This window comes from Cetorhinus maximus, chromosome 6, assembly GCF_964194155.1.
Source record: "Cetorhinus maximus chromosome 6, sCetMax3.hap1.1, whole genome shotgun sequence".
NCBI lineage: Eukaryota > Metazoa > Chordata > Chondrichthyes > Lamniformes > Cetorhinidae > Cetorhinus > Cetorhinus maximus.
Genome location: NC_135884.1, coordinates 98,781,309 through 98,807,019, shown reverse-complemented (window position 1 = coordinate 98,807,019; position 25,711 = coordinate 98,781,309). Strand labels below are relative to the sequence as shown.

At 42.9% G+C, this 25,711-nt stretch overlaps 1 protein-coding gene across 1 annotated transcript in view; it reads left to right on the top strand.

Annotated features, from left to right (window-relative positions):
* Nucleotides 1–19,846, top strand: part of LOC144682300 (BTB/POZ domain-containing protein KCTD19-like) — a 93,592-nt gene extending 73,746 nt beyond the window's left edge. Inside the window, exons 11-12 of the mRNA XM_078544775.1 lie at nucleotides 17,671–17,815; nucleotides 19,328–19,846. Of these exons, the coding sequence (XP_078400901.1) occupies nucleotides 17,671–17,815; nucleotides 19,328–19,846 (664 nt within the window). The remainder of the gene's footprint in view (nucleotides 1–17,670; nucleotides 17,816–19,327) is intronic.
* Nucleotides 19,847–25,711: the final 5,865 nt, after the last annotated feature.

The window sequence follows — 25,711 nt, the reverse complement described above, 5'->3', positions numbered from 1 at the left end:
AAATTTTGAAAGAAAATATAGTTCTTGAAGATATGGTTCTAACATGCCTCCGCCCTTAAGAAATGAAACACCAATTTTTATATGTGTTTCCTTACAAAGTGTACAGAAAGAGATATATACAATATATAAAACAAACTTAAACATGCACTCCTTATACAGTACAGAATCTGTACAGTTTCCTCTGATTTTCTTGATTTCCAGATAATTCTGGAAAAGTTACATTCTTGATAATGCAGCAGCAATTATATTATCCTTCCCAGCAATATGAACAACCTTTAAGTTATAAGGCTATATTAACAAGCTCCATCGGAACAGTCTGTCATTCTGAGTCTCAAATTTTTCCACAAAGGCCAAGGGATTATGGTCAGTATATATTGGTGTTTCTTTACAGTCGTGATGGTTGTATACCTCAAAATGTTTAAGAGCCTGTCACAATCCCAGGGTTTCATTTTCCACTGTAGAGTATCTCTTGATGCCGATTTAATTTTTTTCGAAAAACACCCCACTGGCTTCTCTATGCCTGATTCATCGTCTTGCAATGCGACCACACCCACCCCCAAGTCACTAGTATTGATTGTCACTTTGAAGGGTTTGGTGAAGTTAGGGTTGGTCAACACCAGTTCATTAGTTAGGATAGCCTTCAACTTTTCAAAAGTTGTCTGGCACTCTCTTGACCATACCACCTTTGCCTTCTTTTGCACTTTTGCAATAAATACATCAGTGGAGTAGCTATTGTGTACAATTTGGCACAAACTTACATAGAAGCCGCACATTCCTAAAGATCTCATGATTTCCTGTTTAGTTTTAAGGACAGGGAATTCCATCAAAGCCTGTACTTTCACTGTTCTTGGCAATGCTTGTCCTTGACCTACGATATGTCCTAGGTAAGTTACTCATGCTTTTGTAAACTCATTTTGGCAAGGTTTATTACTACATGTGCCAACTGTAATTGTTTAAATAGGGCTTCCAGTTGTTTGAAATGATCTTTCCAGTGTTGCTGTAAATCAATACAGCATCAAAGTAAACTACATAGGTAGGGACACTACTTACATATTGATTAATTTATCTTTGGAAAGTGACTGGAGCATTTTTTAGCCTGAATGGCATTACTCGGCATTAGTATAGCTCGTTTGGTGTGACAAAAGCTGATACCTCCTTAGTTCGCAACATTAAAGGTACTTGCCAGTTTCAATAAATCTACCTTAGTAAGGAACGTGGCACTGCCAACCCTGTCAGTACTTTCTTCTAAATGAGGGATTTTGTTGGAATCCGTTTTTGTTACTGAATTAACCTTTCTATAACCTATGCAGAAACTGGTTGACCAGTTTAGGCACTAGCGCAATGGGAGAACTCCAACTGCTTTGACTAGGTTCAGCTAGGTAATTTTCTAACATATATTGAATTTCTGCTTTCACTTGAGCTTGTTGACCTGGACTTAAATGATAAGGATGTTGTTTTATAGGAGAAGATTTCCCTACACCCACATCATGCATGGCTAAAGTTATACACCCTGGTTTATCCCTACAGATTCCTTTAAATTCTGTAAGTAACCACACTAGATCTTCTCGTTATCCTGCCTCTATGAACAAAAATATGGTGTCTAACTGTCCTAATAATGGCAGCATGATATCATTCTATCATGGAAATTTGACTTAAGGAGGGGCTAAAATAGCAGCTCAACATCCCTGGATATAGTTTTCAGGCAGGATATGGAGAGGGATAAAAAAGGTGGGGGTGTAAAATTATTGGTTAAAGAATCAATTACAGCTATGAGGAGGGATTCTATACTAAATGAAGCATCAATGAGGCCATATGGGTTGAGCTCAGAAATAAAAAAGGGGCAGCCACACTCTTAGGAGTGTACTGTAGACCCCCAAATAGTGGAACAGAGTTAGAAGAGCAAATATGTAGATAGATTTTTGAGTGCAAAAACAATAGGGCAGTAATTGTTAGGCCTTCAACTACCCTAATATCAATTGGAATACGAACAGTGTGAAGGGCACAGAGGTTGCAAAATTCTTGAACTGCATTCAAGAGAACTTTTTTAGCTGGCACGTAACGAGCCCAACGGGAGGGAGTGCAATTTTAGATTAAGTATTACGAAATGAGGCTGGGCAAGTAGATGAAGTAGCAGTAGGTGACCATTTTGGAGATAGTAATCATAATATAGTTAGATTTAGCATCAATATGGAAAAGGAGAAAAGGACAAAGATAAAACAGGAGTAAAAGTTCTAAATTGGGAGAAGATAAATTTTACAAAGCTGAGAGGTGAGCTGGTGAGAATGGACTGGATGAAGCTTTAGAAGGAAAAACTGTGTCAAATCAATGGGAGACATTCAAAGGTGAGATTCTGCAGTGTAGACATGTCCCCACAAAGAAAAAGGTGGTATTGCCAACTCTTGAGCCCCCTGATTATCTAGAAGCATATAGGCCAAGATAAAGCAGAAAAAGCAAGTTTATAACAGTCACAAAATACTTAACACTATAGAAAGCCTAGAGGAGTATAGAAAGTACAGGGGTGAAGTAAACTTGGAAATTAGGAAAGCAAAGAAAGGCTATGAAAAAATGTTGGCAGGTAAAATCAAAGAAAATCCTAAGATGTTTTACCAGTATATTAAGAGCTGGAGAATAACTAAGGAAAAGGTAGGGCCTATCAATGGTGTACATGGTAATTTGTGGGTTGATGCAGAAGATGTGGGCAGGGTTCTCAATGAGTACTTTGTCTCTCTCTTCACTAAGGAGAGGGATGATGCAAACATTCTAGTTAAAGAGGAGGAGTGTGAAATATTAGATATGATAAGTATAGTGAGAGAGGAAGTACTGGAGGAACTGGCATCCTTGAAGGTGAATAAATCACCAGGGCCAGATGGATTGTATCCCAGGCTGTTGAAGGAAGCCAGGGAGGAAATAGCAGAACTCTGAGGATCATTTTCCAATCATTACTAGATACAGGTGAGGTTCCAGAGGATTGGAGGTCCGCAAAAGTTGTACCATTATTTAAAAAGGGCACGAGGGATAGGCCAGAAAATTATAGGTCGGTCAGTCTGACTTCGATGGTGGGCAAATGATTGGAAACAATTCTGAGAGAAAGGATAAACTGCCACTTAGAAAGGCACAGATTGATCAGGGATAGCCAGCATGGTTTTGTTAGGGGAAGATCGTGTCTTACTAGCTTAGTAGAATTTTTTGAGGAAGTAACAAGGACGATTGATGAGGCTAGTGCAGTAGATGTTGTCTACATAGATTTCAGTAAGAAATTTGACAAGGTCCCATATGGCAGACTAGTCAGGAAAGTGAGATCTCATGCAATACAAGGGAAGATGGCAGGTTGGATCCAAAATTGGCTCAGTGACAGGAAACAAAGGGTATTGGTTGAAGGATTTTTTGCAAATGGCAAACGGTTTCCAGTGGTTTTCCACAGGGCTCAGTGTTGGGGCCCTTGCTGTTTGTTGTACATATTAATGATTTAGACTTAAAATGTGGGAGGCATGATTGGGAAATTTGCAGATTACACAAAAATTGGCCATGTAGTTGATAGTGAAGAGGACAGCTGTCGACTCCAGAATGATATCAATGGTTTGACTGAGTGGGTGGAGAAGTGGCAAATGGAATTCAATCCAGAAAAGTGCAAGGTAATGCATTTGGGGAGGGCAAACAAAGCAAGGGAATACTCAAAAAACAGGAAGTTATTGAGAGGGGCTGAGGAAGTCAGAGACCTTGGAGTGCATGTCCACAGGTCTTTGAAGGTGGCAGGACAAGGTGGTGAAGGAAGCATATGGAACGCTTTCCTTCATTGGGCAAGGTATTGAATACAAAAACAGGGATGTAATGGTGGAACTGTATAAAATACTAGTTAGGCCACAGCTGGAACTTTGTGTACACCACATTACAGGAAGGACATGATTGCTCTTGAGAGAGTGCAGAGGAGATTTACAAGAATGTTGCCATGGCTTGAAATCTGCTGCTATGAGGAGAGATTGAATAAGCTAGGGTTGTTTTTCGTGGAACAGAAGAAACTAAGGCGTGACCTAATTGAGATGCACAAAATTGTGAGGGGCCTAAATAGGTTTGACAAGGAAGACTTGTTTCCCCTAGCTGAGGGGTCAGTTGCCAGGGGGCATAGATTTAAGGTGATTGGTAGAAGGATTAGAGGGGACATGAAGTAAAACTTTTTCACCCAGAGGGTCTGGAATTCACTGCCTAAGTTGGTGATTGAGGATGAAATTCTCAACTCATTTAAAAGGTTCCTGGATCTGCATCTGAAGTGCTGTAACCTACAAGGCTATGGACCAGGTGCTGGAAAGTGGAATTAAAGTAAGCGGCTAGTTTCTTTTTTCTCTTTTTTGGCTGGCGCAGACATGATGGGCTGAATGGCCTCTTTCTGCACTGTAACATTTCTATGGTTCTAATATTTCAGCTAACTGGATAGTAGGAGGTTCAATTGGTGAATTGTCTAGGTCTCCTGCCTCAATCTCACTGTCCTCCACTGTGCTTACAACCTGACATGCCTGCTCCTTCTTATCCTCCTTCCTACGATGGTACTTTTTTAACATATTGATATGACACAGCCGATTCTTTTTCCTGTGATCTGGGGTGTCTATCGAATAATTTACTTCACTAACCCTTTTAATTACCTTGCAATGGGCCACTGAACCATGCTTTCTGAGGTTCCCACTGTAAAGATAATAACACTAACACTTCATCCCCTGGTTGTAATTTTGGGCCGCAGCTTGCTTATCTGCCCAGTCCTTCATCTTTGTTTGAGAAGTGTGAAGATGTTCTTGAGCCACTTTGGAGGATTCATCCCTCTTTCGTTAAAAACGTTTCTTTGATTAACTTCAGAGGACCTCTTATCTCATGTCCATAAATTAAAAAGGATTAAAACTGGTAGATTCATTCAGTTAATCTCGGGTAGCAAATAAAAGAAAGTCCAGTCCTTTGTCCCAATCATGGGGATATTCATGACCATATGCTTAATCATTGTTTTGAGAGTTTGATGGTACCTCTCTAAAATACCCTGTGTCTTTGGATGATATGTTGTGGATTTTAACTGTTTTATACCCAAATTACTCATTATCTTTTGAAAAATTTTTGGCATAAAATTTGAACCTTGGTCCGACTGGATCTCCATCAGTAATCAATATTGACTAAAAATTTGAGTTAACTTCAGTACTATTACTTTAGCTATAATTGTTCTTAATGGAATGGCCTCTGGAAATCGAGTTTTGATATCCATAATAGTAAGGATGTACTGGTGTCCTGCTTTTGTTTTTGGTAACGGTCCCACACAGTCTACTGACACACAACTAAATGGTTCCTCAAAAACTGGAATGGGAATTAAGGGTGCCGGTTTGATTAGAGTTTGCGGTTTTCCCACCATCTGGCACATATGGAACATTGTACAAAGCTACACCACGTCCTTAAGAAGACCCGACAAGTAAAACTGTTGGTTTGTCCCCGCTTGAGTTTTCCGTATCCCTATATGTCCAGTCATAGGAATTTCATGTGGTGTCCTTAATATCTCTTTACGATATTTGGGTGGTACTGCTATCTAATGAACAACTGTCCACTCTTCATCTGCAGGTCTGTGAGGAGGTCACCACTTCCTCATTAGTATCCCATTTTTAATATAATAACATTCTGGAACTTCCTCAGCTTCAGCATCAGTTCAGGCTGATTGTGTTATCTTAACTAACTCTGGATCGGCTCGTTGAGCCTCAACTAGAGAAGGTTTACTAAACATCTCTTTCAGATTATCTAAGTCATTAAAGAAAGTTTTAGCTAACCAAATATCTGTTTGTGGTATCACTTTGACCTCCGATGATTGACTTTGTTTAGCCATTGCTCCGATCATCATACACGAAGGCAAAATCCTGGAACCTTTTCCTGTAACTGCTCCGTCTGTTAACCTCACTTGGGCTTTCCATAACTATGGGAGAAGCTAGTACCTTCACTCTGGCTAAATCATTTCCCAGGTGTATGTCAATTCTACCTATGAGTAACTTCTGGACAACCCCCACCATCACTGTCCCAGACATTAGGACACACTCCAAGCGCGCCTGGTGCAAAGGTACGGTTATATACTCCCCGTAAATATCATTTATTAAAATTTTGGCTTTCAATGCAATTTCTGGGGGAAAAGTTATGCCTTTCCCCAGCAAAAATGTTTGAGTGGCTGCCGTATAATTATTGGTTTAGCTGTCTCATTTCAGGGATAAGGGGTTACTTTTCCCCTGGACAAAAATTCTTAATAACTCTCATGTATCTTATTCACCTCTCCTGAACTCACAGCAGTGTTCACACTCAGTTTCACAGTTGTAGTTAACGCTATAACTTGATCTGTTGTACTTTCAGTCAGGGCTCCTTTTCCTGAATCGCCCTGATGTACTCCAATAAATCCCATGGATTTCCCACGCAACTTCCAGCAATCTACACGAACATATCCCAGCTTATTACAATGGAAAGGCCTCCAAGTATCACTTCCACCCTCAGCACCTTCTTTTCTGGTCTGAGGAGGTGTTTCTGGGGCATTCCCAGCTGTCCCTTCTCTTCCCTGGCTACTTGCCTCCCTTTCACCTTCCCACCTTCTATCCTTCTTGGGTTTTTTGGAGTAACGGCAAAAGGGCTTGCATTTATGGGCCAGTTCATAATTGTCAGCTAAATCCGCTGCCTGTCTAGCTGTTGCAACCCTGTGGTCTTCAAATTGGGTTCTAACTATTGGAGGAAATTCTTAAATTCTTCCAGGAGAATTATTTCCCGAAGATCTTCATACGTTGCATCTATCTTTAATGCCCGTATCTAATGGTTAAAATTACTTTGTTTTAGCCTCTCAAATTCAATTAAGGTCTGCTGAGGCTGTTTCCTTATGTTTCAAAATTGCTGCCTGTATGTCTCAGGGACCAACTCATGCGCACTAAGAAAGACTTTTTTACTACATCATAATCTAGAGAAACTTCTTCTGAAAGTTATACACAAACCTCACGAGCTCTACTCACCAACCTACTCTGTAGGAGCAAAGGGGCAGAATATTGCCTTTGGCGTGCGGGTCTGGGCCCGACACGCCGATGCATAAAGTGATGCACAATGACGTCAGGCATGCATCCCGACATCATTGCGTGTCATTTTGATATTTCGTTCAGTGGGCACGTGCCAGAGGTGACTGCGCGCCCGCCGAACTGTCAACAGCCTATTAAGGCCATTAAAAAAGTAATTAAACTAGTTGAGAACTCTGCCCGTCCAACCTTAAGGTTGGCGGGCAGGCGAAGAGCACAAGCGGCCTTTGTGTTTTTCAGGAAACCTCATCCACAGGCGGGATGAGATTTCCTGAAGGTTTTATAAAATAAATAAATATATTTTCCATACTTCACAAATATGTCCCAGCTCATTTGACACTGTCACACGAGGGGACATGTTTAAATATATTTTTACTTCATTTATTGAAAAGTTTTATAATCCATTCAATCTCCCTGAGGCAGCTCCATGCCTCAGGGAGATTGCTGCGTTCTTTCACGCGTAAGGGCGAAAGAGCGCAGCCCCCGCCCGCACAAGTAGCGCTGAGTGCTATTGGCCGTGCCTGGCTCTGGGCAGGCTTTAATTGGCCCGCCCGTGTAAAATGGCGGCGCGCAGCTGATAGGCTCCATTGGAAAAATTCACCCCCAGGTTTGTTTTGGCCACTTCATTTGCTTACTTTCTCAGACGAAATAAAAAATGCCTCTACATCCCTTCCCTCAAATTTGGAAGGGCTTGTACAAATTTAAACATCTCCCCACTGGGCTTCGGGTTGGGGTTGGTTTTTTTCATGATCAGAATTTTCCCAGCATCTGAGGCCTCTTTTTAATTCCAGCCTTTTAAGCTGGTATTCCTTTTCTCCCTTGCTAACTTCTATTTTTGGAGGTCAAGTTCAAGCCTTTTCACTTCTCTTTCTTTTCCTAATTCAAATCTTTTTACTTCTCATTTCTCTTTTGCCTCCAATTCAAGTTATTTTTTGTGTTCAAGCTGCTTCATTTGCAACCGAATCCTAGCTAACTCAATTGACTCACCCCCTGGAGAACATGGTCTCTCCTGTATCCCTTCTAATTTCAAATGCTGCACTATTATCTCAACTATGTCTGTTTTTCTCACCCCTATGGTTAATGCTCACTTCAACTCATCTGCCAAGTCCGTTAGCTTAGCCTTGGTTACTTTTTGTAAACCACTCAGGATTAAATCTTCCATCTCTAGAAAAGTCTTAGCAACTTGCAAAGCCATGTTGATTTACTAATGTATAAGAAACCTGGTATCTGTTCTTTTATCCTTTGCCAGTTATTATTATTCCGCGTTCAGTCACCTGTTGTCCATGTTTTGAAATACCACAAGGGGAGGCAATGGCGTAGTGGTATTGTCAATGGACCAGGGACCCAGGGTAATGCTTTGGGGACCTGGGTTTGAATCCCACCACAGCAGATGGTGAAATTTGAATTCAATAAAAAAAAAACCTGGAATAAGTCTAATGATGACCATGAAATTATCAATTGTCTTAAAAACTACTGCCCTTTAGGGAAGGAAATCTGCTGTCCTTACGTGGTCTGGCCTACATGTGACTCCAGACCTACAACAATGTGGTTGACTCTGAAATGGCCTAGCAGGCCACTCAGTTCTCAAGGGCAATAAATGCTGGCCTAGCCAGTAAAACCCCCATCCCATGAATACAAAAAGCCCCTGATCCTCCCTAGATGGGAGGACTGTGCAGCTATCTAGCCCATTAGTAGTGTTCAATGGCCAATCATTTACCTTCAATACTGTTGGAATAAAAGAGAATCTAACAGGCTTCTTCCAATAAACTCAGAAAGATTGATTTATTATGAAATGAAACTTCTTTTTTAAAACAAGTTGCAAGAACTGGTTAACACACAATTTGTAATCTGGAAGTGTAACTATTTATCCTTTTTAAAGTTCCCCAGCACACACACATATACACACACAAACAAATATGGCCTCTACAGAGATGGGCAGTTGAAGAAAAAAACTTTATAAAAAGGATAAAGTTTGCAGGATTTTGACGCTGTTGATCTGGTGCTCCCTTGTGTGAGGATGAGTTGCTAGTCCCAGTAGATGTCTGGAGGTTCTCAGCAATGGAGCTTCAGCGTGAAGGAGAATAGAGCTGGATCAATCCTTCTTTTCTCAGCCTCTCGGGTTTCCAAATACAGACAAGTTTCCCTGAGATGAGGATTCCTAGCTATATATCGATAGCCATATTATGTTTCAAGTGAGGCAAGGAGAGCGTGAGCTAGGCAGCTTTTTCCCTTCTCAGTTCATTCCCAACTGAGTTCAAAAAACAAGTTCAAAACATATCTCTGTCAGGTGACATCCAGTAAATCACTAAGGTCTTTGCCTTTAAAACATTTTGCTGGTCATTCAGCTGATGGCATGTGATTTCTTAGAAAAGGCATGCTTGCCCACAGTCCAAGGTGAACTTATGACCCTTTTTAAAAAAACCCAGTTCCATTCCCAAGTGTCCAAATTATGCAATGTCCTTCCAAATTTTGAAAGAAAATATAGTTCTTGAAGATATGGTTTTAACAGCTACTCTTTCTGTAGTGTGCATACTGACAGAAAGTAATTAATTAACATGTTCTACTACATCTTTTTTCATTGACAATATCACTTATCAGTTTTCAAGGGGTTCACATTTCACCTGATCATCCTCTTTTTTTCTTCAAATAATTTGTAAAAAAAAAATTTGTGCTTACTTTGAATTCCCTTGCAACTTTTTCTTCATACTCCCTTTTTATAGCTGTTTGTTTTATTCCCCTTTGCTGTTCTTTGTTTTTCTCCCATTCACCAGGATCCGTGCTATTGTTTACATTTTTGTAAGCTTTTTCTTTTAGTTTAATGTTGTCTGTTTGCCCTTTAGTCATCCATTGCTGGTTTTGTGACAAGTAGAGCTCTTGCCACCAAGGAGCATAAACTGTTTCTGTATCACATGACATTTTTCTTTGAACAACCCCCCTTACCTATTAACAGATTTGCCTAGTTTTATTGTGAGCAATATGTCTTGTTGCATTGAAGCTAAATCTAGAATCTGTTTAGCTGTTCTGCATTTCTCCTTTTCAAACACTACATTGAACTTGATCATAGGAAAACAGGTCATTCAGCTCTTCAAGCCTACTCTGCCATTCAATACGATCATGGCTGATCTGGTTGTGGTCTCAACTACACTTTGCCATTGCCCTCCATAACCCTTGACTCCCTTGTCTATCGAAAATCTATCTAACTCTGTCTTAAATAAATTCAATGACCCAGCCTCCACGGCTTTCTGGGCAAGAGAAACTTCTCCTTATCTCTGTCTTAAACGGTAGACCTCTTATTCTTAAACTGTGTCCCCGGTTCCAGTATCTCCCACAAGTGGAAACAACCCCCCGGTATCTACCCTATCAAATCCCCTCAGGATCGTATATGTTTCAATAAGATCACGTCTCATTTTTCTAAACTCCAATGAGTATAGGCCCAATCTATTCAACCTTCCTCCATAAGATAGCCCCCTCATCTCAGGAATGAGTCAAGTGAACTTCTCCGTACTGCTTCCAATGCAATTATGGGCAGAAATTTTCGCTCGGCGGACGGGTGCGCACCCAACCCACTCGAACGTGAAATGTTGGTGCGTTGACATTGGCCGAGCGTTCCGATGTCAATGCGCAGTCGCGCAATAGTTCGGTTGGCGGACGCGCGCCAGAGCCGGCAGGCTGACAGGCGGGATGAGGCTTTCAAAAGTGAATAAAAATAAAATAAAAACTTTAATTTTTCATTAATAACATGTCCCTCCTTCAGCAGGGACATGTTTCATTACATTTTAATTTTTAAAATATCTCTTCATCTCTCTGGGGCAGTTCTGTGCCTCAGGGAGATTATCAAGTACGCACATGCACGCATGCGCGAAGTTCGCGCTAGGCCCACTCGCCCTCCTCCCTCCACCCGCACAGGCAGCACTCAGCGTTGCTGCTCCTGTTTCACGCTGGGTAGGCCTTAATTGGCCCACCAGCGTGAAATCGCGTTGTGGTGCCGATCGCAGGCAGCGGTTGGCTTCCTGACTGCCCTCGGTGGGCCCGCCCGTCAAGGGCAAAATTCTGCCCTATATCTTCTTATCAAATAAGGAGACCAAAACTGAACACAGTTTTCCAGATGTGATCTCACCAAGGCCCTGTACAGCTGCAGTAAAACTTCCCTACTTCTATGATAAAAGCAAAAAACTGCGCCTGTTAGATGCTTAAACTTAATTTTAAGGGAAGGCAGTGGCAGAGTGGTAATGTCACTGGGTTAGTAATTCAGAGGCCCGGGCTAATACTCTGAGGACACGGATTGAAGTCCCACCCCACCTCAACAGCTGGTGGAATTTGAATGCAATTAATAAATCTGGAATTTAAAAACTGGTCTAATGGACCGCAAAGCCATTGTCGTAAAACAAAAAATGCCCATCTGCTACATGGAAATCTGCTGGCCTTACTTGGTCTGGCCTACATATGACTCCAGACCCACAGCAATGTGGTTGACTCTGAATTGGCCTAGAAAGCCACTTAGTTATATCAAGCTGCTACAAAGCCTAAAAGAAATTAAACTGGATGGGCCACTAGCATCTGGGGGCTTGTGCCAAAATTGGGAGAGCTGTCCCACAGACTAATCAAGCAACAGCCTGACGTAGTCATATTCACGGGATCACACTTTACAGACCATGCCCCAGACACCACCATCACCATCCCAGATGTGGCACACATTTGCATATGCTTGGGAGGGAGTTGCCCTGGGAGTCCTCTACATTGACTCTAGACCCCATGGAATCTCATGGCATCAGGTCAAACATGGGCAAGGAAACCTCCTACTGATTACCACCTATCATCCCCCCTCAGCTGATAAATTAGTACTCCTCCATGTTGAACTCCTCTTGGAGGAAGCACTGAGGGTGGAAAGTCATAATGTACTCTGGGTGGGGGACTTCAATGTCCATCACCAAGAGTGGTTCAGTAGCACCATTACTGACTGAGCTGGCTGAGTCCTAAAGGACATAACTGCTAGACTGGGTCTTTGGCAGGTGGTGACTGAACCAACAAGAGGGAAAAACTTATTTGACCTTGTCCTCGTGAATTGACCTGTCACAGATGCATTTGTGCATGACAGTATTGGTAGGAGTGACCGCCACACAGTCCATGTAGAGATGAAGTCCTGTCTCCACATTGCGTGTTGTGTGGCATTGCCACTGTGCTAAATGGGATAGATTTCAAACAGATCTAGCAACTCAAAACTAGGCATCCATGAGGCGCTGTGGATAGCAGCAGCAGGTTTGCATACAACCACAATCTGTAATCCCATAGCTTGACATATCCCCCACCCTACCATTACCATCAAGCTGGGGGATCAACCCTGGTTCAATCAGGAGGGCATGCCAGGAGCAGCACCAGGCGTACCTAAAAATGAAGTATCAACCTAGTAAAGCTCCAACACTGGAGCTGCCAAAGAGCGGAAGTAGCATGCAATAAACAGAGTGAGATGATTTCACAATCAATGGATCAGATCTAAGCTCTGCAGTCCTGCCACATCCAGTCACAAATGGTGATGGACAATTAAACAACTAACTGGAGGAGGAGGCTCCAAAAATATCCCTATCCTCAATATCATGAACACTTTAATCACAGGAAATAGTTCATCTTCAAGGACTAAGGACATCCTGGAATAATTTGTGTTTTAAAAGACACTGCTCCTTGAAGTGTTAAGGCACAACTCTGATTGCTACTCCTGGGAAAAAAAAACTTTGTATTACAAGAAAAGGTAATCAAGCAGTTTTAAAGAAGTTGGAAGCCTTCTGACCTTGGTGCACTGTGAACAAAAGGGGTCACATGGTAGTTTATGACTGAAAAAAACTATGCCTGGAAAAACTGTTTAAAAGTTGGTTCTGGTTTTGCTTTGAGAAGAGAAAGGAGCAACTGCTTGTGAAAGGAAGACAGTAGCCTTTCCACAGCCAGAAGTGAATATAAGCTGCTCCTAAGTTGCTATGTGCTGGAATAGAGTATCTGCAGGTGTTCCTCAAGTCTGCCGAAAAGCAGTGCAAGAGTATTCGACTGTTTCGCAGATCAGCACCGAGAGACCAACAGTACAACCAGGGCGCCATTTCAAGGACTCCAGCATTTTTCCTTTTCCCTTGAACCATTGACTTTTAACCTTTGGCAAAGTTCCTCTATTTTTACTTTGTTTATTTTTTGGGATGTATGTGTGTAGGTATCGCGAAAGAGTAATTAGCATACCTTCATATTCCATACCATATGTCAATATGCTTTACCTTTCTATTTGACAAGATTGGTTTTATAATAAACTAATAAGTTTGTTGTTTTTTGAAAGAAGCCTGGTTAAAAGTCTCTTTTATTCTGGGTAACAATAGCGAAAGTAAATGATTGGCCATTTTGGTGAGTGAATCAAGCTTTTAAACTAATCGTGCGACCTGTGGAGTAGTGGGGCTAGATCAACTGTGCGCTCCCATCCAGGTCGTAACATAGATTGCGGGCTCTTGTGGGATTTGAAACGCAGATGACAGGTGTTTGGACGTGGAATAATAATAATTTGTTAAAAAAAAAGATCAAAGGACAGAAACCAGGTAAACCCAAGTGGTTTTGGAAGTTGCTAAGACTTTTCTAGAAATGGAAGACTTAACCCTGACTGATTTACATAAAGTAACCAAGATGAAGCTAATAGAATTGGTGGATAAGTTACAGTTACAATTAACGGCAGGGGGTGAGGAAAGACATAGTTACATAATTGAGGTAATAGAGTAGCATTTGAAATTGAAAGGGATACAAGAGAGACCACATCCTCCAGGGGGTGAGTCAATCGAGTTAGCTAGGATTCAGTTGCAAATGAAGCACCTTGAACAAGAAAAAGAACTGAGAAATCTTGAATTTGAGGCAAAAGAGAAAGATGAGACAACTTGAAAAAGAGAAAGAAAGAGAATTAGAAATGCGTAAGCTTGACCTCCAGAGAGAGAAGTTAGAAAGGGAGGAGTGAGAGAAGGAATGAGAAAGGGAATACCAGCATTCCTCCCATCCCGGTCGTAACATCACTGATGGGGGTGCCAAGCATTTCAGTGCAAAAGACAAGGCTGAGGCATTTGAAGCCATTTTCAGCCCAAAATACTGAGTGGATGATCCATCTCATCCTCCTCCAGAGGTTTCTATTGCCTCCAATTCAAGTTTTTTCAGTCACGTTTCATATTCAAGCTGCTTCATTTGCAACTGAATCCTAGCTAACTAAATTGACTCACCTCCTGGAAGATATGGTCCCTCTTGTATCCCTTTCAATTTCAAATGCTGTGCTACTACCTCAACTACGCCTGCTTTCCTCGCCCCTCTAGAGCGAGTCCCCTCAACTATGCCCACTTTCCTCATCCCTCTGGAGCAGAGTCCCCTCAACTATGTTTGCTTTCCTCACCCCTCTGGAACAGAGTCCACCAGGGTCAAGAGGCTTCCAGCTTCTTTAAAACTACTTAATTACCTTTTTTGTAAAACGATGCCAGTCTTCAGTAATTCGAGTCACTCCACGTGACCCTTAATCTAGCAAATGAAATTCGAGTGGAAAGAATGACATAGAGGATCCCACCATGAATGTCGCTTTGATCATGCTTCATGACCCACCTAAGGAAGCCAATGCAGCAATGAGCAGGGCATAGTGAGCAGCTGGTGGCTTATGCATTTGGGCAGTAATGAGAGAGTGAAGAGCTGCAACTTTCGTTTGGAAGGCACACAAATGAACAGCAAGATTGAAAGTGTATAAGTGAACATTTATTGAAGTAGCAAATGCTCATCACAAGACCTTTGAAAAGCAAAGACTTGCATTTAACTGGTGCCTTCCACGATCTTAGGATGTTCCAAAGCTACCAGCCAATGAAGTACTTTTGAAGTGTAGGAAAAGTAGTTACTGCTAAACTTTACATAAACATGAGCCCTTAATGCAAGACTTTAAATACAAATCAAGTTAACAACTATTTGCTAATTTGCAAACAATTACAATGTTAAAATGTTTGATTAAAAAATTTAAACAGTTTAAAAATGACTTCAGACTAAGAGTTAAGTACAGCAGCAAGAAAATCAATTATAATAGTCATTACATAATATAAATTACCAATGACAACACGTGGTGAGAGTGCAGCTATTGAGACTTGCATACCAAACCTAGGTTTTGGATGCAGCAGAGTGACATCTGCTCGGACCAGTATGCATGTGTAGACGGCCACATTGCGTTGGCAGGAGACACAGTGTTCGTCGTATCCTACGCTTCTTGTTAAGAAGCTGCCGACAATTCGTCTCCATGCCCTTGAGGACCGTGTTGAGGTCTTTGTCACTAATATTGTGTCACTGCTTCTTCTCGTCTATCTTTTCCGCTGCCACCTTTTTCTGTAAATAGGTCCATAGCTTTTTAACATCAGTTAATTAGTTTGCACACCTTTTAAAAGCTGATAATTTGACTTTACTCAACTTTTCACAACTGTCCATTTTACTTTGTCATTTTATTAAAAGTTTTTGAACGTCTATAAAAGTTTTGAAAGGTTTCTCTATAATTAACATAAGTTTTAAATGAATTTGAAACACATCTCACTTCTCTTGTTGGTTTTGACTGAATTTGTGAGTTTGCCCTATCCGCCTGCCAGATTTTGTGGGCATGTCTTGCCTTGATTGCTGTACGTGATCTGATATTTGCAAGCACATTAAAGGAACACCTCTGAGCTCCATGGGATGCTGTGTAGAAAATTTTCATCTTTTTCATTTCCAGGGCTTCAGGGAAAGGGATGGGGAGTGGGACTAACTAACTTGCTCTTGCACAGAGCCAGCATTGACATGATGGGTCAAATGACCTTCTTCTGTATTGTAACCATTCTATGAATCTAAGTTTTTACCACAAGGATCATTGGAGATTAGTGGGAAGCTTTCTTTAAGGTCACTGGAAGGTGCCATCATCATTGCTGACTGTAAACACCAGGCCATGGTGTAATGATGTGAAGATGGCAAGAGCTGGTGGGCAGGATTGGAGGTCAGAATGCTTGCTTAGTCTAACACTCCAACAGGTAATTGGCAGACAAAGAGTGAGGGGTGGGTGATTGCACGCTTTCAGTTGCCCCAGACCCTAAGCTATGGCATTCTCATCCTAAGTCTCTCTGCCTCTCTCCCAGCCTTAAAGATGCAGCTTGAAACCATATTTTGTGGCTCAGTATCAAATTCTGTCTGCTAATGCTTCTGTGACATCTTACTATGTTAAAGGCATTATATATGTGTAAGTTGTTGTTGTAATTGGTTTCTGAAAAAAAGATAGATTTGCATTTACATCGCACTTTTCATGACCGCCGGATTCCTCAAAGTGCTTTACAGGTAATGTAGTATGATTGAAGCATAGTCAGTGTTGTAATGTAGGAAACAGAACATAACACATTTTTTCTGAAACAGAAAAGCAGCAAGTTATCTTAAAATCAGTTCAAATTGATATAATGATGTTTTTACAGGAAAAATAATTTATAGAGTTTCAGAACTAGGTAAGGTAGTGCAGTGGTTTTGGTACTGGTCTAGCAATTCAGGGATTGTGAATTAAAATTCTACCATGGTAAGTCATGATGCAATAAATCCGACAATATGCGGGCTGACACCAGAGATGAAAGCCACCAGCTGTCATAAAAACCCATCTGGTTCATCAGTATCCTTCAGGGAAGGGATCCTTTCACTTCCACCTGGTTTGGCAAAACTCTGGCCCACTCAATACCCTGTGAAATGTAATAGGAAACCAGTCAATTATAAAGCAAGTGCTTAAGCCAGACAAGGATGGGCAGTAAATGCAGCCTTGCATGCATTATTCATATCATGAGAACAATTTGAAAAAACATATTTAGAGCATTGTTTCATAAGAGTGCAGTATGTGGATTTATACTGGTTCAGTCATGAAAAGGACATTTCCGATTATAATTATTTGTTACATGAATAAACAGGTACTTTATATCCTTTTGATACAATACTTTCAAGCTCACGTACATGTGATATTCTGTCAATAGTGATGCATTTTATTAATAAATCTGGAATTAAAAACTAACCTACTATCTTAAGAGTAGTTACTGTACAAATAATGCTAATAACAAATGTTTGCTGCTTAGGAGATTACTGTAAAGCTGCAACTGGTTTGCTTTCAAAATCATGAGGGTTCTGGACAGAGTAGATAGGGAAAAACTGTTCCCACTCGCAAAAGGATCGAGAACAAGAGGGCACAGATTTAAAGTAATTGGCAAAAGAAGCAAAAGCAGTATGAGAAAAAACTTTCACGCAGCAAGTGGTTAGTGTCTGGAATGCGCTGCCTGAGAGTGTGATGGAGGCAGGTTCATTCAAGGCATTCAAGAGGTAATTAGATGATTATTTGAAAAGAAACAATCTGCAGGGTTACGGGTAGAAAGCAGGAGAATGGCAGTAGGTGTAATGCTCATTTGGAGAGCTGGTGTAAACATGTTGGACCAAATGGCCTCTTTCTGAGCTATAACAATTCTGTGATTCCTTTGGTGTCCATACTGAAGAATGGTAATCTAGTGATCATTTCGAATAGCTAGAAAGCACATTTACTGTATCTTGTTTTCCAGTGGATAACATTTTGTTAAAATAATAATGTTAGATTTTTATTTTTACTTAGAATATGGTGTGCAGAAAATGAGGCAGAGACCGTTAGTGCAGAGACAGTTGACGTCACTGCGGAAGCTATTACTTCAGTTTCTTCTGTGGAGTTACACACTAGTTTTGAGGAAAAGGAAAATGTGTTAAATCATGCTGCACAAAAGGTATAACCCATTTACTGGTTTAAATTCTTATTTTCAGCATGAGCAAAGTCTCCCAATGTGACAGCTTGCTCAAAAACATTTTACTTATTTTTCCTGTTGCCTGTCAATGTTATTCAGTTGCTGATCTTACAAGACTTCTCTTAGTTTTTAAGTTTCATTATTTGTTTGGGATGTGGCTTTAAATTGAGGTGTAATAGAATTGGGGAGGTTCCATTTGAGAATGGTGCCATCTGCTGGCACTAATATGGAAAACTCCCCATTCAGGCATTTGTTTTTACTAATTATTCACATTTACCGTTTACATGGCACAGAGAAGTATTTTGTTAGAAAATATTTCTTATTCTAAGCCAACATAAACCTAATGTACTAGTGTTACAATTTTAAAGGAATATTTTTGGCAATTTAGATTGAAATTTTGTGTTCTACTAAATCATCTGCTACTAATGAGTAGGACATTGTCTACTATATATTTCACTTGTTTGAAAAACAATAAAAAGACCCTTTTGCTTGGACATGAGGAATGTCATTATTTTCACTGTACTAGAAATGAGATATAAATGTAGCCATGAATCTTCTGTGAAATAATTAAGTTACATTGCTGCTAAAATACTTCCTTTGCATTGTCTTAATTTTAATAACGTTCAGTTTACATACTTTAGGAACCTATGCCAATCATGTTTTATTTTTGTGAAAGTCAAAGTCAATTAGAATGAAATTAAAGTTTCCAGTCATCATATATGCAACTCATTGTTCTTATCTTGTTCTTTTTGGGGAGCTTTTGGACTGAACACTGATTCTACAGAGTGCTCTTCTCACAGTCTGGCTGAGAACTAGTGACATTTTTCAAGTCATATGGACTCGAAACGTTAACTCTGTCTTTCTCTCCACAGATGCTGTCAGATCTGCTGAGCTTTTCCAGCAATTTTTGTTTTTGTTTGATATTTTTAATTGCAGATTATTAATTAAGTTCTACTGCCAGTGAATGTTGCTTTTAGACATAAGATACATTCACTTATTGCGTTGCAAAGTGTAACGATACAGGCAGCCACTTTCACTTTTCAGTTTGAAACTACCAAACCTCTTTGTTTAGTTATGTTACTTTAGCTACATTATTGCACATGAGGAGGTCTTGTGGCGCAGTGGATAGTGTCCCTGCTCTGAGCCAGAAGCTGTGGGTGCAAGTCCCATCCTAGGACTAGGTAGCTGAGGAAGGTGTGTGCCTAACATGGCCAAACCGGTTGAACATCAACCTGCAAATGGTTCCAACACATGTTAATGGCAGGTGGTAAGAGTGGCAGAGATTCCTGGTCAGCCACGTGATGGAAAGAAAGCCAGATCCTCTTCCATCACTACCCATAACTCCAGACTACAACATGCAAGTGCATGTTGTCACAGCAACTCAGGCTCCATGAGTGAACTGTAATATGCCTCCACATTACAACACAACTATATGCACTTAAGTGCAATTTTTCTTGCCAAAAATGACTAAACTAACTAACTCTTGTCTCCCAGGAACATACAAACAGTGCCATTACTGAAGTAGATCCATGCAGAATGAACAGTTGGAACTGGGATAATAAGACAGCTCCTCAGACACGAAACATGACCATGAGTTCCGCTCCTAGAAACTACAGTACAACTCTTTCACCTCATAAAGCGAGAAAAAGTAAATTAAACACATTTTTTGTTGGAGGGAGGCAAGTTGCTGAGGATTCTTATGCTTCAAGCAATGATGTATGTTTTGATGATTCAGAGAGTCCACCCAGAAAAAAAACAGTCAAACCACATCATAATGGACAGACTGAAATAATGACATCAGTGGGCAAGTTAATTTCACTGGTTAAGGGATGGAAGAATAACAACATGGAGAAAGTTGGATTTTTTCCAAGTACTGGATCTAAAGGTAAAGCACATCAGCCACATTTAATAGCACAATTAACTTCTGATCTTCCATTGAAAAGGAATGACATGATGGGAAACATTAGATCTTCCAGTTCAGATAAGAAACAGAATATTTGGGTACCAGTTTAATGCTGAATGTTTACTTAATTCTAGTGAAAACCAATTCAATCTGGCAAATGGTTAAGAATAATAAGACAATATCAACAATATGCTTCCCTGTCATAATCTTTACAGATGTTTATTACCATTTTATTATGCATTATTGAACAACATTGTATCCATGATTGTAAAGAAATGTATAAAAAATCTGTGTGCAAAAGGAGGTGCAAAATGTTCAGATTACAAATTCAAGTTTTGTTCAATTACAGAAGAAACTTTGTTTAGTATTATTCAGCATCTGATTTAATGTCTAAATTATTTATATCAGAAACAACATAGTGAATTTATTAAGATTTATTTTTGATCATTTGTCAGATTTAATACTACAGAGATATGAAAAAAATTGAAGTGGATTAAAGTAGTTCTGCTGGTGTTACTGATAACACATTAGGAATATGATTTTGTTGTTCATTCTTTGCTTTCTGAGAAACCTATTTAAGTTGCATATGATCAATCATTAACATCAAGGTACCTATCAAGAAGAAATGAGAGTGGTTTGCCCAGTATTGTAAGCACTATTTTGTGAGCGACTGTAAAAATATTATACACCTATTTGGAACTAAAAGATACAGAGGGCGGAATTGTCTCAGATTTGCACTAAGTGCGTTTGTGGGCGGAAAAAAGGACGTTTTACCCGCCTGCCGCAGTGGCGACTTTTCACGCCGTATCATCCCAATTCTGCCTCATTAATAATACATTCCTGGGAAACACGCTGTTTCGATGGTGGGCAGGCTGTCATTCGCCTGCCATGCCATCACCTCACTGGGTACCATATTTAAAGTGTAGCCACACAAACACCTCTCAGTGCTTCCAGCCCACAATTGCTGCAAAGAAGACATGGCCCTGAAAGACCAGAAGACTGCAGCCCCCCGATTTAATGACGCGTTCCTCAAGTGCCTTTTAGACGCAGTGGAGGCTCACAGTGATGTCCTCTACCCCCACTCTAGCTGCTGGAGGAGCAGCTACATCACCAATCCAGCATCGGAAGTGGTGGCAATGGTGGTCAGTGCAAACTGACCCTGCAAAAGAGGACAGTCACCCAGAGCAGAAAGTGAATAAATGATCTCCTCTGTTCTGCCAGGGTAAGTCACTCTTCTCATTACTCTCAACTCACAAACCCATCAGACATTCACAGGGCCCTCACTAATTGCTCGTTCAAGGGACATCACCATTCACTCTCTCCCACACACCTTCATTGTCCTCATCTCATCCATGGGGCCACTCACCACCCACACATGCCAGGCGTACTTATCATCTGGCCTGGCAAGAGTCCTGCTTACACTCTCTCCATCTCTATTCATGCAGGACAAGCTGACATGTATAAAGAGGGAGAGCTCACAGACTGGTGGAGGAATGCCTGACATCAAGGTTTTAACACACTTTAAATAGAGTAATCCAGCTGGCCAGTGAAAATCTGGACCATTCTTGTGTTGACAGTGAGGTCAGCAGTGCACTACCAAGTGAGGATCCAGAAGTGCAACACCCATTAGACAACTGTGCTGACGGTGAGTGATGTGTCCTGTTCCGTAGTACCCTGCCATGCACTAATTATCTCTCCTTGATTTCATAGGCAGGCACATCAGGGAAACAGCTGACATAGCCCATAATCTAGGGCCTCCAATCAGGCCCCAAAGAAGCCTCTGAAGACACCCATTGAAGACCCATCACAGCGCTCAAGCACACCCTGCACCAATGCAGAGACACAAACCTTGGTGGGACATGGCTTTAGAGTAGCCTCAGGATTGCAATCTGCTGAGCACATCGCACTGTCTCATCCACAGCAGGCAGCGGTAGGGTCTTCTCAGGTCTCCGGCATTCGAAGGACTGCTGGAGGCCAGAAATCTGCTGAGTCTGAGTCAGATGACGAGGCTCTGGACTCGGTCATGTCTCAGTTGCTGGAGCTGCAAAGGCAAGATCGGGAACATCAGGAAGGGATGTCCACTGCATTCCACAGATTGCAAGGCACAATGGAAGAGTCCGTTTGCCTTCAGGCTGAGGTGATAGTGCCGGCATGCCGACACACCAAGTTCAACACTGGTAGGATGGTGGCCGCCCTGGAGGACTTGGTCCAGGACATAGGTCCTGCAGTGCTGCGCAGGCTGAACTCCATCACTGATGCCATACTTGGACTACAACAGTGTGTACATGAGAGAGGTGTGGGGCAACTCGATCTTGCCTTCCCAAGGAGTCAGCCAGAGCACTTTGGGCACCAATAGATTGAAGGATCAGCAGGTGCACACCCCAGGATCATCCATCCAGGTGACTCAAGGAGTGTGTGGCCCATCCGAATCCCCTCTTCCTGTGACCCCAGCAAATCCAGCTCCACAGGCTGAGGAGGGCGCCACTGCCAGACGTCAGGGCCTTGGGAAGCAGGTCGGGGCCCTCCAGGCCTCAGCCCTCCAGAGGATGCCCACCAAGGTCATCACAGACAGGGCGTAGCAGTCAGCAGGGTGCCTCCACCTCCACTGTGGATATCCAGGGAGCACCAAGACATAGCGGCAGGGTTAGGAAGGTTAAAAGGATGTAACTCTTTCAGAGTTAAAACAATAAACTAAATTAACACAATAAGGGATAAATCAAGCACAGCCCCTAAGTCAGATCAGCTGTAAAATCAAGGAAAAACTTTAAAGGAACCTTATAAACATTAAACCAAAATGTGATTAAAGGGGTCAACAAAACACCCCAGTCCCCGCGGTGCCCAACGGGCACAGAAGGCCTCGATGGTGCCGGCAGACACCGCGTGCTCCCTCTCCAGAGACACCCGGCCGCGAACGTAGCCGCGGAAAAGGGACAAACAATCGGGCGGGACTCCCCCCTCGATCGCCCGCTGCCTGGACCTGTTAATGGCCAACCTGGCCAGGCCCAGGAGCAGGTTCACGAGGAGTCCTCCTCCTTCCCGACCCCCTTCCGCACCGGGTGGTTAAAAGGATGTAACTCTTTCAGAGTTAAAACAATTAACTAAATTAACACATTAAGGGATAAATCAGGCACAGCCCCTAAGTCAGGTCAGCTGTAAAACCATGGACAAAGTTTAAAGGAAACTTACAAACATTAAACCAAAATGTGATTAAAGGGGTCAACAAACCACCCCAGTCCCCGGGCACGGAAGGCCTCGAGAGTGCCGGCAGATACCGCGTGCTCCCTCTCCAGGGACACCCGGCCGCGAACGTAGCCGTGGAAGAGGGACAAACAATCGGGCGGGACTCCCCCCTCGATCGCCCGCTGCCTGGACCTGTTGATGGCCAACTTGGCCAGGCCCAGGAGCAGGTTCACGAGGAGGTCCTCCTCCTTCCCGACCCCCTTCCGCACCGGGTGGTTAAAAGGATGTAACTCTTTTCTAGTCAAAACAATTAACTAAATTAACAATAACAAGGGATAAATCAAGCACAGCCCCTAATTCAGGTCAGCTGTAAAATCAAGGAAAAACTTTAAAGGAACCTTACAAACATCAAACCAAGATGTGATTAGAGGGGTCAACAAACCACCCCAGTCCCCGCGGTGCCCACCAGGCACGGAAGGCCTCGATGATGCCGGCAGACACCGTGTGCTCCCTTTTCAGGGACACCCGGCCGCGAACGTAGCCGCGTAAGAGGGACAAACAATCGGGCGGGACTCCCCCCTCGATCGCCTGCTGCCTGGACCTGTTGATGGCCAACTTGGCCAGGCCCAGGAGCAGGTTCCCGAGGAGGTCTTCCTCCTTCCCGACCCCCTTCCACACCGGGTGGTTAAAAGGATGTAACTCTTTTGAGTCAAAACAATAAACTAAATTAACAAAAACAAGGGAGAAATCAAGCACAGCCCATGAGTCAGGTCAGCTGTAAAATCAAGGAAAAACTTTAAAGGAACCTTACAAACATCAAACTAAGATGTGATTAAAGGGGTCAACAAAACACCCCAGTCCCCGCGGTGCCCACCGGGCACGGAAGGCCTCGATGGTGCCGGCAGACACCGCGTGCTCCCTCTCCAGGGACATCCGGCCGCGAACGTAGCCGCGGAAGAGGGACAAACAATCGGGCGGGACTCCCCCGTCGATCGCCCGCTGCCTGGACCTGTTGATGGCCAGCTTGGCCAGGCCCAGGAGCAGGTTCACGAGGAGGTGGTCCTCCTTCGCGACCCCCTTCCGCACCGGGTGGTTAAAAGGATGTAGTTGCACAACCTGGGCATGGATGTTAATCGCTTGTGCGTAATGTTCACTATTGTAACTAAACTCCCAAGAATGTCTCCTTGCCTATGTTCTGCTGAGCAGTGTTCATGTCACTCAGATGTGAAACCTTGGTTCCTGCACAAGATAAAGGCAGGTGTCTCGGTCCAGGGCCTCTTCCCTGTGCTTTGTGCAGCCTTTGGACCAAAATGATGGTCCGGTCTCACACTCCCTGGACATATTATTGATGCCTGCACCTCAGCGGTGCTTGTCATTGCTGCCAGAATGTTGTGGGCAGGCAACACAGAGTTCTGTCATTCTCTGTGTGTGCTCTCAGCACCTTTAAGGTGAGGCTGGGCCCCATCTTGTCAGCATCTGTGACCGGTGACGCTGTGCTCCTAAAGGGATCAGGTGCTGAAGACTGACAATGAATCAGGCGTATTTAAAGTTTTACAGCTGTGTTTCCATGATATGACCCTGATCACAGAGCGCAAGCCCTTGGCCAGACAGGACTCAGACATTCACAGAGGCTATGTGAAGATCTATGGAGTGTCCTCACTGTATGTCATCATCATCCTCCTGGAATTGAGCGGCTATTAGGCCTCCACTGCAACTCCATGACAGGAGCCTTATCACAGAGGCTATGTGCACTGCCATCAGCCAGTCAGGAGTCAAACATTCACAGATGCAATGTGAGGATCTAGGGTACCTCCTCACTGCATGTCTTCCTCATCCTCCACAAATCTAGCAGTTATGAGGGCCTCCCGAGCGCATGTGCCTTGTCTGGCCAGTGCTATTGCCGTCATCGTTGCCTCCGAGGACCTCCTCACCCTCATCTCCGTTGATGTCCTCCTCATCGGAGGAAATGCCCAGCTCCTCCATCTTCTCATCAGCCAGCTTCTCTCCCCATTGCAGCACCAGGGTGTAAAGGGTGCAGTAGGTGACGATTATGCATGACACCCTCTATGGACTATTTTGCAGGGTTCCACCAGAGCGTTCCAAGCACTGGTACCTCATTTTCAGCATCCCGATGGTTTGCTCCACCAAGGTGCAAGTTGCAGCATGTGCCTCCTTATACCTTCACTCTGCTGCAGCCTGAGGCTGCCGCATGGGTGTCATCAGCCATATTCTCTGCAGGTAGCCCTTGTCCCCAAGGAGCCATCCCTGCAGCCTCAGTGGACCCTGGAAAATGTCAGGGATCTGAGGCCGGCTGAGAATGTAGGAGTTGTGGACACTCCCTGGGAACCGTGTGCAGACCTGCAAGATGCATTTGTGGTGGTCGCACATCAGCTGACAATTCAGCAAATGGAAGCCCTTGCAGTTGACATAGCTGACTGCTTGTTGCGACTGAGATCTGAGTGCCACGTGAGTGCAGTCGATGGCACCCTGCACCTATGGGAAACCTGAGACCTGGGTGAATCCCATGGCTCTTGCTTCTTGGCTTCCCTGGTCCCGGGTGAAATGCACAAAATTGTGTGCCTTCGTGAAGATAGCATCCGTGACCTCCTGAATGCATTTGTGGTTGGAGGCTTGAGGTATCCCACAGAGGTCACCTGTGGAACCTTGAAAGGAGCCACTGGCGTAAAAATTGAACGCCGCAGTCGTTTTCAAGACCACGGGCAGTGGGCCCCATGGTGCCAAATACTGCAACAGCTGGCAGATTTACCTCTCCTGCATGGGTTAGCTTGGGTGTT